General features: G+C 40.9%; 1 protein-coding gene across 2 annotated transcripts in view; it reads left to right on the forward strand.

Moving 5' to 3' along the window:
- The window catches only part of VPS41 (VPS41 subunit of HOPS complex), a 272718-nt gene that overhangs the window by 238831 nt on the left and 19171 nt on the right, over positions 1-14716 (forward strand). For both annotated transcript variants that reach the window (XM_056520459.1, XM_056520460.1), the window contains exons 22-24: positions 214-351; positions 5495-5549; positions 10550-10690. In XM_056520459.1, the coding sequence (XP_056376434.1) occupies positions 214-351; positions 5495-5549; positions 10550-10690 (334 nt within the window). The remainder of the gene's footprint in view (positions 1-213; positions 352-5494; positions 5550-10549; positions 10691-14716) is intronic.

Genomic DNA, 14716 nt, shown 5'->3' on the forward strand with positions numbered 1-14716 from the left:
CGTTCCAAACGTACTGCACTATTATTATTTCTCTTTTTCTTTTTTCTTTTTTTTAAATCTTATTCGGTGAGACTGGGAAAAAAGTGCATTGCCTCTCCCAGCTAATTCTAGCAATTGTTATCAGTGATTTATTTAGTGATAATAGTTAAATTCTAACATATTTTATTTGCAGAATATATCTATAACATTATTGCTTTTATTTGGTTGTTCTAGTATCTTCACAAGCTTTTTAAGAGAGATCATCATAAAGGTCAAAAATATCATGAAAAACAAATCAGCTTGTATGCAGAATACGATCGACCAAATCTTCTGCCTTTTCTTCGAGACAGCACTCATTGCCCATTGGAAAAGGTAAGCACAGCTGTTCTGTGGGTGGCATGATTTCATCTCTTCAGAGCGGTCATACTTCCAAAATAGTTTTGCTAGAATATATGGTTTCTGATTGTAGATTCTCCTTTAAAATACAGCTGTGGTTTTATTTTTATTACTAAACTCCACTCACAACTTAAAAGGTGTAACTACGGGTAAACAGGTTGTTCAGCAGAGCATTTTAGTCATTTTAAAGGGGCAGACGGGGTTTCTCGCCATTTGACATTTACTTGGTTCCTACCTATCTCCACCTTGTATCCTGGTCCCATCTCAACAGAAGGGAAATGCTGGCATGCAGTTGCAAGAAAAAGTATGTGAACCCTTTGGAATTATATGGATTTCTGCACAAATTGGTCATAAAATGTGATCTGATCTTCATCTAAGTCACAACAATAGACAATCACAGTCTGATTAAACTAATAACACACAAAAAATGAAATGTTACTGTTTTTTTTTTACCACACCATGTAAACATTCACAGTGTAGGTGGAAAAAGTATGTGAACCCTTGGATTTAATAACTGGTTGAACCTCCTTTGGCAGCAATAACCTCAACCAAACGTTTCCTGTAGTTGCAGATTAGATGTGCACAACGGTCAGGAGTAATTCTTGACCATTCCAGTTTCAATTCAGCAATATTCTTGGGATGTCTGGTGTGAATCGCTTTCTTAAGGTCATGCCACAGCATCTCAATCGGGTTGAGGTCAGGACTCGGGACTGGGCCAATCCAGAAGGTGTATTTTCTTCTGTTTAAGCCATTTTGATTTACTTCTATGCTTTGGGTCATAGTCCTGTTGCAACACCCATCTTCTGTTGAGCTTCAGCTGGTGGACAGATGGGCTTAAGTTCTTCTGCGAAATGTCTTGATAAACTTGGGAATTATTTTTTTCTTTGATAGCAATCCGTCTAGGCCGTGACGCAGCAAAGCAGCCCCAAACCATGATGCACCCACCACCATATTTCACAGATGAGGGTTTGATGTTGGTGTGCTGTGCCTCTTTTTCTTCCCACAAAATGTTGTGTGTTTCTTCCAAACAACTCAACTTTGGTTTCCTCTGTCCACAGAATATTTTGCCAGTACTGCTGTGGAACATCCAGGTGCTCTTGTGCAAACTGTAAATATGCAGCAATGTTTTTTTGGACAGCAGTGGCTTCCTGTGTGGTATCCTCCCATGAAATCCATTCTTGTTTAGTGTTTTACGTATCGTAGATTTGCGAACTGGGATGTTAGCATATGCCAGAGACTTTTGTAAGTCTTTGTAAGTAGACACTCTAGGATTCTTCTTCACCTCATTGAGCAACCTGCGCTGTTCTCTTGCAGTCTTCTTTACAGGACGGCCACTCCTAGGGAGAGTAGCAGCAGTGCTGAACTTTCTCCATTTATATACAATTTGTCTTACTGTGGACTGATGAACAGCAAGGCTTTGGGAGATACTTTTATAACTCTTTCTAGCTTTAAGCAAGTCAACAATTCTTAATTGTAGGTCTTCTGAGAGCTCTTTTGTGCAAGGCATCACTCACATCAGGCATTGCTTCTTGTGAAAAACAAACCCAGAACTGGTGGGTGTTTGTTATAGGGCAGGGCAGCTGTAACAAACACCTCCAATCTCATCTCATTGATTGGACTCCAGTTGGATGACACCTCACTCCAATTAGCTCTTTGAGATGTTATTAGTCTAGGGGTTCACATACTTTTTCCACCTGCACTTTGAATGTTTACATGGTGTGTTCAATAAAAACTTGGTAACATTTAATTATTTGTGTGTTATTAGTTTAATCAGACTGTGATTTTCTATTGTGACTTAGATGAAGATCACATCACATTTTATGACCAATTTGTGCAGAAATCCATAAAAAAGGGTTCACATACTTTTTCTTGCAACTGTAGCCAGTCATTAGCTAAGGTGGGTCACAGCCAGTCATTAGCTAAGGTGGGTCACAGCCAGTGATTAGCTAAGGTGGGTGACAGCTGGTCATTAGCAGAGGTGGGTCACAGCCAGTCATTAGCTAAGGTGGATGACAGCCAGTCATTAGCTGAGGTGGGTCACAGCCAGTCATTAGCTAAGGTGGGTGACAGCCGGTCATTAGCTGAGGTGGGTCACAGCCAGTCATTAGCTAAGGTGGGTGACAGCCATTGCCTGGCTCAACAAACGTTTACAACTATTTCCTGTGTAAGAAGGGGGGCAGGAAATGGAGATCTAGTAGGATCGGAGGGGGATATCACTGAGGTGTGTAATGTTTTTTTTTTCTACTATTCTTCAGTTTTACTACTTAGGATGTAATAATCTAAGCTGTATTTTATCACTAGTTCCCAAATCGCCAAATCCTTCATAGGTTATACTGAATTATACCTTTTTATTTTACAAGTATGATTATTATGTTTTTTATTGGAGCTTTCATGTTGTCATAATAGACAAAGAAGCAGTTGTGCCTTCCAGGCAGCTGCCATTTCATGACATAAAGCAAGTGTTGTGTTTGATCTAGAAACTTAACACAATCCAAGTCCTTGGCTGCAATGTATCAGTAGCTTTTTCTCTGATTAAGTGCATAGACAAATTACAAAATATTGGCTCCTTGAGGAAAAGCCTAAAAGCCTTTTGGAAATTAAAATTGAAATAGTTGTCGAGTGTCTTTTCAGATAAGTATATAAAACAATTTTCATTGTTCAGCATGTTTAGAGTTTAAGATAGCAAAGTCAATGCTTCTGTGAACTCGCAGGAGGTACAGAAATGTTGTGTGCCGCCTGTGCATTTAAATTATTTTCCTTGCTTCTACATAATTTCTGTAAATGTACTTTTTTGTTTTCCTATACTGTTCTGAGTTAGCAGGCTTTACCTTGTAAGGAACTTATAGTGTACCCATCAGATCCAACAAAATTTATTTTTTTTTAATATATCACTCAGTATCTAATCCTGACCATGTACATCTACATCTACATTTTTATGTCTAGCACCTTTATTTTATTTTTTTACACTTTTAATTTAGCTCACTAGTCTGAATTCCTCTCAAAGGGAGGGGGTGTGGCCTCACTGTGCAGGTCTCCGCCCCCTCCCTCAGTATGCTGTCTGCTCACATCTCCCCTAGCATTAGCAAAACTACAACTCCCAGCTTCTCCTCACTGACAATAGCGGGACACAAGCTGACAGTGGAAGGATTTATCCTCCAGCAGTTAGCCCTGCACTCACAGCTGTCAACCAAGGAAGTGTGTCCATGACATAGGTGATGACGCATGGACACAGCAGGACTAGTATGTGTCCAAGCAGGCAGGGGGGACAGTTGGTTGACTGGCTTTTTCAGTATGAAATACTGAACATTTTCTAATGAAAGCAATTGCAAAACCTATTGGTTATACATGCTTTACAACAAATCAAAAGTTTTAGTATCTGACAATGTCCATTTAAGTGCTGTTCTCCATGATAAATCAGATGTCTCCCCCTCACCACTCATACGGTCCCTCATACACCTTATAAATCTCATACACCGGCTGAGAGAGAATTAAGCTGGATATAAACAAAATATAAAAGTCAGACAAAATGGCCATTTTGCCTGGACAGTTTTAAAATAATATGTCGATGGCAGATTACTGTCAGAGAAAACTATTATCTCTCATATTGAAGGTATTTGGTCATTGTCGGCTGGCACTAGATGTGTACATGTTATTCTTTTACTACTTTGCACAATCCCACTCTTTGTTTCACACTTTTCTTAAACTTTTTCCTTGATCTGTCAGTTTAGTCTACCATGTTGATTGTAGGATTCTTCATACAAACAATCCGACAACTTTCCCATTTTCTCTGTCTAATAATTTCTTTTTTTATACTTGTTGGATTGTTTTTATGAATGTAGAAATGTCTTGACCTAGTAGAGAGCCTGCAGCAAGGATAAAGGGTAGTACAAGATGTTGGAAGTTTAGAAGATGCCACTTTTACCCTATTGAGACTGTATATTACAAAATTTGTGCTAATAAGTAATACAGAATACTACTAATGAAAGACTAGAATGATACACTGTAATGATGGTATCAGGAATTATCAGCAATTACTCAATACAGTACAATGTAAAAGTGGTTTCCCTATGATGTCATGATAAAATATCAATGGTTGGAGATCCAATCACTTGAATGTGACGGCAGCTCATCTAGGCTGTGGCACTTCAGCAACTGACTTTACTAAACCAGTCGTGTGGTCCCCTAAAAAACAGCTGAGCAGAGCCTATGGGGTACATCATATCCCTTACTCCTCACATGCTAGCTGTTGGAGGTGATCACAGCCTTTGAACCACAGAAAAACAAGAGTATTTTATTTTGCCTGTTGTATGTTTTCAGAATAGACAAACACATTTTCCATGCTAACTTACATTGTTCTGATATTGATTTTAGCACCCACTTTCTTGCATTATTTGTTGGGACGCTTTAAATGGATCACTGGAAATCTGCATCATAACCTATCGCTGAAATTTAGTTTTCTATTGCTTTAGACATTTGTGGTATCGGAAGGGTTGGATGGGGTGTTGGGTATAACCTGATTTCCCCCATCCCTTTTCCATGCAATTGTTGGTGCTCTTGGATTGTCATTGCAGCCAGAGGCCTAGTAAAACCACATAACTGTATTGTATAAGTGTTTCAGAAAAATATATGTACACAGTAAAAACCTCTGCAAAAGACCACCCCTTTGTCATGGCCAGATTTAATGTAATAGATGTTCAGTTCCCCAAACATTATGCATTTTTTGAGAAGACCACCCTCCCCCCCAAATAAAAACAGGCCCTTACACAATCACTGACAGTTGCCTTGTATACTTTACCTGTTATCACATGGACACAGATTCTCAATGGTCTAGCCATGAGACGATTATTGTTCATCGTTATTTACAATTATGTAAATTCATTTTTGGTTTTCCACTTGTACATACAGAACATTCAATGCATACAGAACATACAATATATACATAACATACAATATATATATATATATATATATATATATATATATATAGAACATTCAATGCATACAGAACATACAATATATACAGAACATACAATATATATATAGAACATACAGTGCATACAGAACATATATACAAAACATATAATCTGATTTATTGATTTTTTTTTGTTTTAATTTACAGGCCCTTGAGATCTGTCACCAGAGAAATTTTGTGGAAGAAACAGTTTTTTTGCTAAGTAAGTACACAACTGTATTGTGTTTAGTAGTTTTACTGGTCTTGGTAAAATCAAGGGAGGGGTACTCCGCTGAAAACATCTTAGATGTCAGATCGCGGAAGTCCCACCGCTGGGGACCCCCGCGATCTCCGCAGCCGCACCCCTTTCATTCGGTGAATGGAGCGAACTCCGCTCCATGCCCGATGACTGGCGATGCAAGCCGTCACGCCCCCTCTATTAATGTTTATGGGAGGAGGTGTGACGGCTATGTACTAGCCATCATTGCCCCTCCCATAGACAAGAATGGAGTGGGTGTGGCGTGACGTTACAAATGCGGAAACTGCAAGCTTCTGTGTTCCGGTCTCAGCCGCTGCCGGCCCGGAGATCGCGGGGGTCTTTTGGATAGGGGATAAGATGTTTCCAACGGAGTACCCCTTTAATATCCACTTTCTATGAACAAATCTTTCTTGTGAAGAAGTTAAAGGAGTAGTCCAGTGGTGACTCAGTGGTTAACAACTTGTCCCCTATCCTAAGGATAGGGGATAAGTTGCAGATCGCGGGGGGTCCGACCGCTGGGGCCCCCCGCGATCTCCTGTACGGAGCCCCGACAGAAGCGGCGGCCGACACGCCCCCTCAATACAACTCTATGGCAGAGCCGAAGCGCTGCCTACGGCAATCTCCGGCTCTGCCATTGAGATGTATTGAGAGGGGGCGTGTCGGCCGCCGCTTCGTGCGGGGGTCGACACCCGCTATCTGGCTGGAGAGCCTGGCCCCCGTACAGAGAGATTGCAGGGGGCCCCAGCGGTCGGACCCCCCGCGATCTCAAACTTATCCCCTATCCTTAGGATAGGGGATACGTTTTTCACCACTGGACTACCCCTTTAAGAACATTTCAATATCGGATATTCAAATATTCAATATTTTTTTTATTACATAGTTGCATAGTTAGTATGGTTGAAAAAAGGAATTGAAGGGAAGGGGTATGGTTGGATGAAGGGGAAGGGATGTGATTTTATATTTCTGCATAAGCATTAATGTTATTTTGTATTTATATGTACATTATTATGGAGGTGGCCATATTCCCTGTTTTATCAAATCCTATACAATGAAAAAGGGAAGCAGTTGCCCCTAACAACCAAACTGATGGAATCTAATTGGTTGCTAAGAGCTCTTGCTTTGTTACCAAAAAAAACTTGCAGACATCATAATCAAAAGAATAATAAACTTTATTGTTGTATAATCAGATAAAATAATTTAAAAAGAGATGTACCAGTCCTATCCAAACCCCTACTGCTTCTTTAAATGCCTGCAGTAGCCAAGTGTAGTTCAAAACCATGTGTGTTACAAGCATATGTATAGGTAACAGGGTAAGTATGGAGCTCGCTATAACCCCTATACCTTCCACAGGATATGCCACAGCAGGAGATTCCCCACAGTGTTTCTCATCCTTTGGATGTCTGGGAATGTTGGGAGTTGTAGTTTTGCAACAGCTGGAGGCACACTGTTTGGGAAACAGCATCTTTTTTTGATGTAGTGTCGCTACTGTGGAGCTTAACTGGAATATATTTATCTCATTCCTATGATATTTACTGTACAATTGTATCATTATTTTAGGAACATTATTGATTGTTGTGATATATCCTGGAGGAGTTATAGGGGTTATTTTATGCAGTGAGCTCCATACTTACACTGTTTATGCAGAGGTTTGGATAGGACCAGTTGGTGTGTTTTTTACATTAAGTGTCTGTACATGTCTATTTAAATGATTTTATCTAATTATGTAACTATAACGTTTATTATCTTGATTATGATGCCTGGGCAAGTTTTTTTTCTCTTTTTTTTATGTGTATAGCATTCAGTGATTTGCTTTACATCAGCCACATGACATGAACCATATGAACTTTTAGTCTGGCTTGTCTTCTGTGGGAGTATAGTTAGCATGCTCTGTGACCTGTGTATACAAGTCAACTCTCCTGTAATCCTGTGATATAAGTGATTACTATTGAATAGGGATTACCCGAGGTGTGCTCATTCACCTGGAAAAAGTTGAAGGAGGACTCTGTTGAAAAGATAGAAAAATATATTAAAAAGAAAATAACTTCCTGTTGAGCATACAGCATCTTCTAAGTACTGGAAGGATTAAGATTTATAAATAGAAGTAATTTACAAATCCAGAGTACACACCTTTAAACTAGTTTTAAAGAGCATCGTTCAGGCTTTAGTGATATTGCAGTGGAAACTGCTATTAGAGTTTCAAGATCAGGCTAGAACGCAGCATAGAGCCTTGGCTATTAAACATGGCCAAAGCGGCAGTCTAGCCAAAGCCAGAGCAGCTTGGAGTGAAGGTTGCATATACTTGCAACACTAACTTCAGGCTACATGAAGAGCAGAACTGGGGTGCATTGCAGGGGAACTGTATCGATCTTCCTCTTGTTCCTGTATGGCTTCAGATGACCTAGGGCGGAGGAGTAAAATGTTCTATCCCCTTATATAAATTAGAAAGCATACTTTTCAACATGGCGGGTCTTATTTTTCCAGAAATTCACTTCTCTTCATGTAACTAGGCTGTTTATTGACTCCATGACAGTGCTATGGCATGTGACTGCTTCAGCATTAAAGCATTCTAAAATAGAATGGAACAGAACATCTGTTATTATTTTTTCTGTTTGCTATTTTTCTTTTGGTTTTTAATAACCTGCAAAAGGTCAGTAAGGAAATGAACTTCATAACAGCAGAGAATCTTCTTATGCTCATCTGTTATGGTAGATTTTCTGGATTGGCAATAAATTGGTCGAAATCGGTTATTATGCCATTGGGAAAAGAAAATATTGGAAGGACATATGGATTAGGGGTAATAAATAAAGGAGAGGAGTGTAAATATTTGGGAATAAATATATCAAGCGAGAAAATATCATCAGTTAAATACCTTAAAATTAAGGAAATGGAAAAAAAAGTTAATATATGGAATGATTTAAATTTGTCCAAAACAGAAAAGATACCGTAATATTGATCAAGTCAATTTTGATGCCAAAGATTTTGTATGTATTTGGATCTGCACCAATTTGGTGCGAAATTAGGTTGTTTAGAAAAATTATAAAAAATTGTATTCATTGATTTGGGGCAGGAAAAGAACAAGAATTAAATTGGAGTATCTGTGTCAAAGAAAGGAGAATGGAGAAATAGATTTTCCGGATATATATAAGTATATATATTTTTGGATTGAATGGGAAAAACTTGACTTCCTTAGATCTCTGCTATCTGAGAGTGGCGTGATATTTAACGACATTTACATCCATTGTCATTAAGGGAGTAATGGATAGGGCATTATTGTTGGATAACTTGAATATTCCTGAAGTAAGTAAGATAGGAAAAACAAATTTATATAATAATATGGGGTGTATTAGGATAAAAGAGGTATGGGGGAGAAGTAAATTTTAAAACTGGATAGAACTGAAAGAGGAATTCAATTTAAAGGAGGGAGGGTGGTTGGAATACATTGGTTTAAAAAAAGCCTTGATTGAGTTTATTAGCAACGGAGGATGCATAAATACAAGTTATCCTGACATTGTAATTAAAATAATAGATGGTAAAATAATCAAAAGACATATGTCGTATGTGTATAAAGCTTTGACAAGTTTAAAAAAGAAAAAAATATAGTTTTCAGAAATGGGAAGAGGAGATTGGCTCAACTAAAGAAATAAAATGGGATACAGTTAGGAAGAATATCAATTTAGGATCTCCAAATTTGAATCATAGGTTAATACAATTTAATATTGTATATAGACTCTATTCTCTATCTATATGAGGATATGCTCTTTGAATTTTGTAATTTGAAACTAAAGGAAAAAAAATAATTATAAAAAAAAATAAAAACAGCAGAGAATCATCACAGTCAGAGCATGCCCACTGGCACATCAGCCTTCTTTATTGTATGATAAAAGAAGTTGAAGGATGCACTCACCACTGTACATGTATCAAACTTCACTTTATTGCAGTAAAATCCAGACCGACAAAAGCAATTATAGTGGAGAACGGGGAGTGCAAGATGCTGTGGACGCTAGCATCCACAGTGTCCTGCACTCCCATCCTCCACTATAATATGCAGATATAATAGATATAATGCATCTTCTTCTATCATGGCATTACCTTGCATTTTGTGCTGTATTTAGGAGAGCACCTCGGTCCATTTGGTAATCCTAGCTGTGCACTCCAGTGCAGTTCATGGTCACTAGGCGGTGATCAGCAGGAAGGCTCAGCAAGGATTGTCCTGCAGCTGTGCCAAAAGCACCTGTCTCTATTTTTGTCAGTCTTCTTTATTGTATACATCTAGAAACAGAACTGGCAGTTATAACATTTCTCCTTCCTACCTACAGCTGCACAATTCTCCTTTAGCCATTATCTTGGAGCTTCATGAAACAGAGATCTCTAGAAAAAAGTCCCTCATGTCTAGTATCAAAAACACTTATGGGTCATTGCTGAAAGGTTCATGTAAAAGATGAGTGTAGAAAAATGCAGGTGAACATTTTGGTGACCGAAGGAAATGTAGTCTATGTAGAAACCGCGATCGGCATAGCCATAATCACCCTGAACCTCTGCCGTGCATTACTGGGCTTGCTGCAGCTATGGTGTCTGCCATAGAATGGCAACTGCTGGGGTGCTCAATCTTCCTGAATGGCAGTAAACATTAAAGTGTACCTGTCGTCAACAAAAACTTTTTATATAATGTAGATAATACCATTATATGTATATTTTTAATATACATTGGTTAAAAAATATGTATATTTTTTGTCCACACTGTCCAGACAAAACTTTTTTGTCCACACTGTCCAGACAAAACTGTGATAACAGCTGTTTCACACCATCTTGGTGTTTCTTCAGACTACCGAAGGAAATGTAGCGGCAGCTCACAAGTTACAATGTGTAGTATATCACTGATAGATGAATCATATCTTATTGCATGGCATTCACTGAGGTCTAAATGGTGATACAATCCTAAACACTTTATTCTTTGTATTCCACAGGTAGAATGGGTAACAGTCGAAGAGCATTGCAGATGATCATGGAGGAACTAAAGAATGTAGACAAAGCTATTGAGTTTGCAAAGGAGCAGGATGATGCTGAGCTGTGGGAGGACCTTATTCTATACTCCATTGACAAACCACGTAAGAGCATATAGTGCTGAATATTGCTTTCTATACTCTCTTGTGTGACATTCAAGGGCATTTCTCTTCCTGGCCATAGTCTTCTTCTGGTGAATAGTGAATCTGATCTGGAGTATATCCAGCTTTTCTGATGCCAGTGTGAAGTACTGCATTGTCAGCATTCTGTAGAATTGTGAGGGATGCAGTCATTTCCTTCAGCTAGATTATGTGCAATTCTGTTTATTTTAGACATCGCCTTCACTTCTTTGCCTAAAGTATCTTTAGACCATATTAAGATTTTATATTTGCAGATAGAGAATGTATTCGCTGCTGTAGAAATCAGGTTTCATGCAAATTCTGGCATATTCCCTGCAAGCTTTTTGTATACAATCTGCACAGCATTTTATCTGAATGCATGTTTTTCATACATGCACCTGTATCACCTGATCCATACTGTGACGATCCGTCTTAGGGATTAGCTCTGGGATCGTCCTGGTCACTTGTCACAGGACACGTTCCTCACAATAACACCACAGACCACAGTTCTGCATACAAGTCTGGCTCCTCACCAGCTTTATTTCCACAGGTTGCAGGTAAAACAAAATATAAACAGTAACAAAATAAAGTCCTAGACCGTCTGGTCACTGACTACACATATCAGCATGCCCTGACTACGAACTGGTGAGCTACCCCCAGCCAGTTAAACATGTGACTCCTGCAACCTGTTACTCACAGTTCACACCACTTCTTGGACCACTCGCAGCGCCTTCTGCATGTTACCTAAACAGGGCACGTGTGTCTCCCCCTCTAACAGCCAGCATACTGTTTCCCAGGGAGAGCCCAACCATTCTGTTTCCTTTCCTTTTAAACACACTTCCCCTTCCTGATACCTCATTAATCAGGCCACAGGTGGATTCTCCAGAGTTAGCAAGGGAAATACACCCTTTCCTTGCCACACTGCCACAATATCTACACCTTTTAGGTCTTTATTTGCACCAATAACAAACAAACCCCACTCATAGAAGATATATATTTTTAAACTTACAATGGAAAACTGCAGCATATTTACAGTACCATGCAAATGAACATTATACCCAGCCCTGTTTACTTGTAGCAAATGTGTCTGCTTCATATTTGAGGACATACTGCAATTTTCATATCCCCTGCATGCTCCTTATTCACTGCATATTTTACCTTTTCCAGTGCAAAGGTAACACAAGGAGGATTTCTGTAGATTTAAAGTGTTCCTGTCACCTAACTAAAAGGAGGTCTTAGTGCTGGGACGCCCTGCAGTAGAAGGAGCAGGGAGTGCACAGTAATCTCCATCCAGTTGCAATAGACGGCCCCATGGACTGATAATACAACCCATCTTGTGCAACTGGATGGAGATTGCTTTTCCCTGCTTGATCTAATGATCGTTGGAGTCTCCGCATTGAGACATGGACCGATCAAACCTTTTTTTTTTTTAAATGACAAGTACACTTTAAAGGGAACCTGTTAACGTTTTGCGGTCCAATTTGGGGGCAGCATGTTATACATAAGATTAGACACAAAGGTCTCACGGAACTGTACGATATCATAGCTAACAGCTAGTCCCCTATCTTGCTATTATAAAAGAATCCTCTAGTAGCTACGAATAATGTACTGTGAAAAAGACACAAAACTAGAATTGTATTACCAAAAATATAACAAATTTTATTGAAAATACATAATGAACACTAAATAATAATATTAAAAAGGCAAAAAGGCACCCAACAAAATATGCGGGGATAGGAGGTGCAGTGTTATTATGCAATCATATATATGGCCAATTCATGTAAAGTGCTTGTGCTGCTGAAAGGTGCTATGATAGTGAACTGCCTCATGGACCTAGCCTCAGCTAACATTACCAGAGCGTCAGCTCACTAAGTGATAGTCACAAAATCCTGCCATATAAATATCAAAAAAGATGTATGTTACCCATATTGCAACTGCACCGCTTATGCCACCACAACCCCTACAGCTGTTTCGTCTCCTTCCTCAGGTGCCTCACTTACTGTCCATCCTAATCCTTCTTATATACTGTACAGCGGTCCAAAAGCGTCTCCGTGAACCAGCGCATGTTATACATTAAATTGAGGTGCTTAGCTCCTCCTGTTCTGAGTTATTTTTTGGTGGGTAAAGTTGCAGGGTAACAGGCTCCGTGTCTTGATTGACAGCTATCTATGTATAGGTGTGAATACATATATAGAGCTGTTAAAGGGGCACGTCGCTGCTCAGCGTTTGGAACAATCTGTTCCGAACGCTGGAGACGGCGTCGGGAGCTTGTAAAATCATAGCCCTGCCCCCTCATAACATCACGCCCCGTCCCCTCAAAGCAAGTTTATGGGAAGGGCCCTGCCCCCTCAATTCAAGTCTATGGGAGGGGACGTGACAGCCATCACGCACCCTCCCATAGACTTGCATTGAGGGGGTGGGGCGTGACGGCATGAGGGGGCGGGGCTATGACGTTACGAGCTCCAGGCTCCAGCGTTCGGAACAGTTTGTTCCAAATGTTGAGCAGCAGAGTACCCCTTTAACCTCTTAAGGACCAATGACGTCCTGGGACGTCATGGCACCCTGGGCCTTAAGGACCAATGACGTCCCACTACGTCATGGCCTTTTCCGGTCCCTGCCGCTCGCCGGGCAGAGATCGGAACCGGATGCCTGCTGAAATCCTTCAGCAGGCATCCAGGGCAAACGCCGAGGGGGGCCATGTAGGAAATCGCCCTTGCGATCTGCGGCGATACCGGGCTGATCGGGTCTCTGGGACCCGACCGCCCGGTAATTTTGCATGATCCCGGCTGTCACAGACAGCCAGGACCATGCTAAAGCATAGGAGCGAGGTGGGGGGGGGGGGAGGGGGCGGTTACTTCTTCCCACCCTGCCCGGCCCCTGAAAGTCCGGAGAGGACGGGAGGAAGACCGGAGGACGCGGCGGGGGACGGGGGAGTGCTGGGGCCCGGCCCCGGTACTTACCTCGTCCCTGAAGACCCGGATCCCGGCAATGGCGGCGACAGGTGAGTTGATCTTCAGCCGCGGTCGGGCCCTTTACAGCAATGCACGTCGCCGTAAAGCGACATGCATTGCTGTATTGGGACCCTGTATACTACAACTCCCAGCATGCCCAGACAGCCCTTGGCGTCTGGGCATGCTGGGAGTTGTAGTTTTGCAACATCTGAAGGTCCACAGTTTGGAGACCACTGTGCCCTTCCAGATGTTGCAAAACTACACATCCTCAGCATGCCCTTACTGTCCAGGCATGCTGGGAGTTGTAGTTCTGTAACATCTGGCCCTTCAGATGTTGCAGAACTACAACTCCCAGCATGCCTGGACAGTTTTGGCATACTGGGAGTTGTAGTTTTGCAACATCTGGAAGGGCACAGATTGGGAACCACTGTATTAGTGGTCTACAAACTGTAGTCCTCCAGATGTTGCAAAACTACAACTCCAAGCATGCTGGGAGTTGTAGTTCGGCAACATCTGGCTCTAAAGATGTTGCCGAACTACTACTTCCAGCATACCTGAGAATGCTGGGAGTTGTAGTTTTGCAACAACAGGAGGCACACTGGTTGGTAAACATTGTCTGTTTCCTAACTCAGTGTTTCCCAACCCATGTGCCTCCAGCTGTTGCAAAACTATAACTACCAGAATGCACTGATAGACTGTGCACGCTGGGAGTTGTAGTTTTGCAACAGCTTGGAGGTTCCCCCCCCTGTGAATGTACAGGATACATTCACATGGGCAGGGGGCTTACAGTGAGTATCAGGCTGCAAGTTTGCAATGCAGCAAATTTTGCGCGGCAGCTCAAACTCGCAGCGGGAAACTTGCTGTAACCCTCCGCCCGTGTGACTGTACCCTAAAAACACTACACTACACTAAGACAAAATAAAATAAAAAGTAAAAAACATTACATATACACATACTCCTACACAGCCCCCCTCCCCTCCCCAATAAAAATGAAAAACGTCTGGTACGCCACTGTTTTCAAAATGGAGCCTCCAGCTGTTGCAAAGCAACAACTCCCAGT

The sequence above is a fragment of the Hyla sarda genome, chromosome 5, assembly GCF_029499605.1.
Source record: "Hyla sarda isolate aHylSar1 chromosome 5, aHylSar1.hap1, whole genome shotgun sequence".
Classification (NCBI taxonomy): Eukaryota; Metazoa; Chordata; class Amphibia; order Anura; family Hylidae; genus Hyla; species Hyla sarda.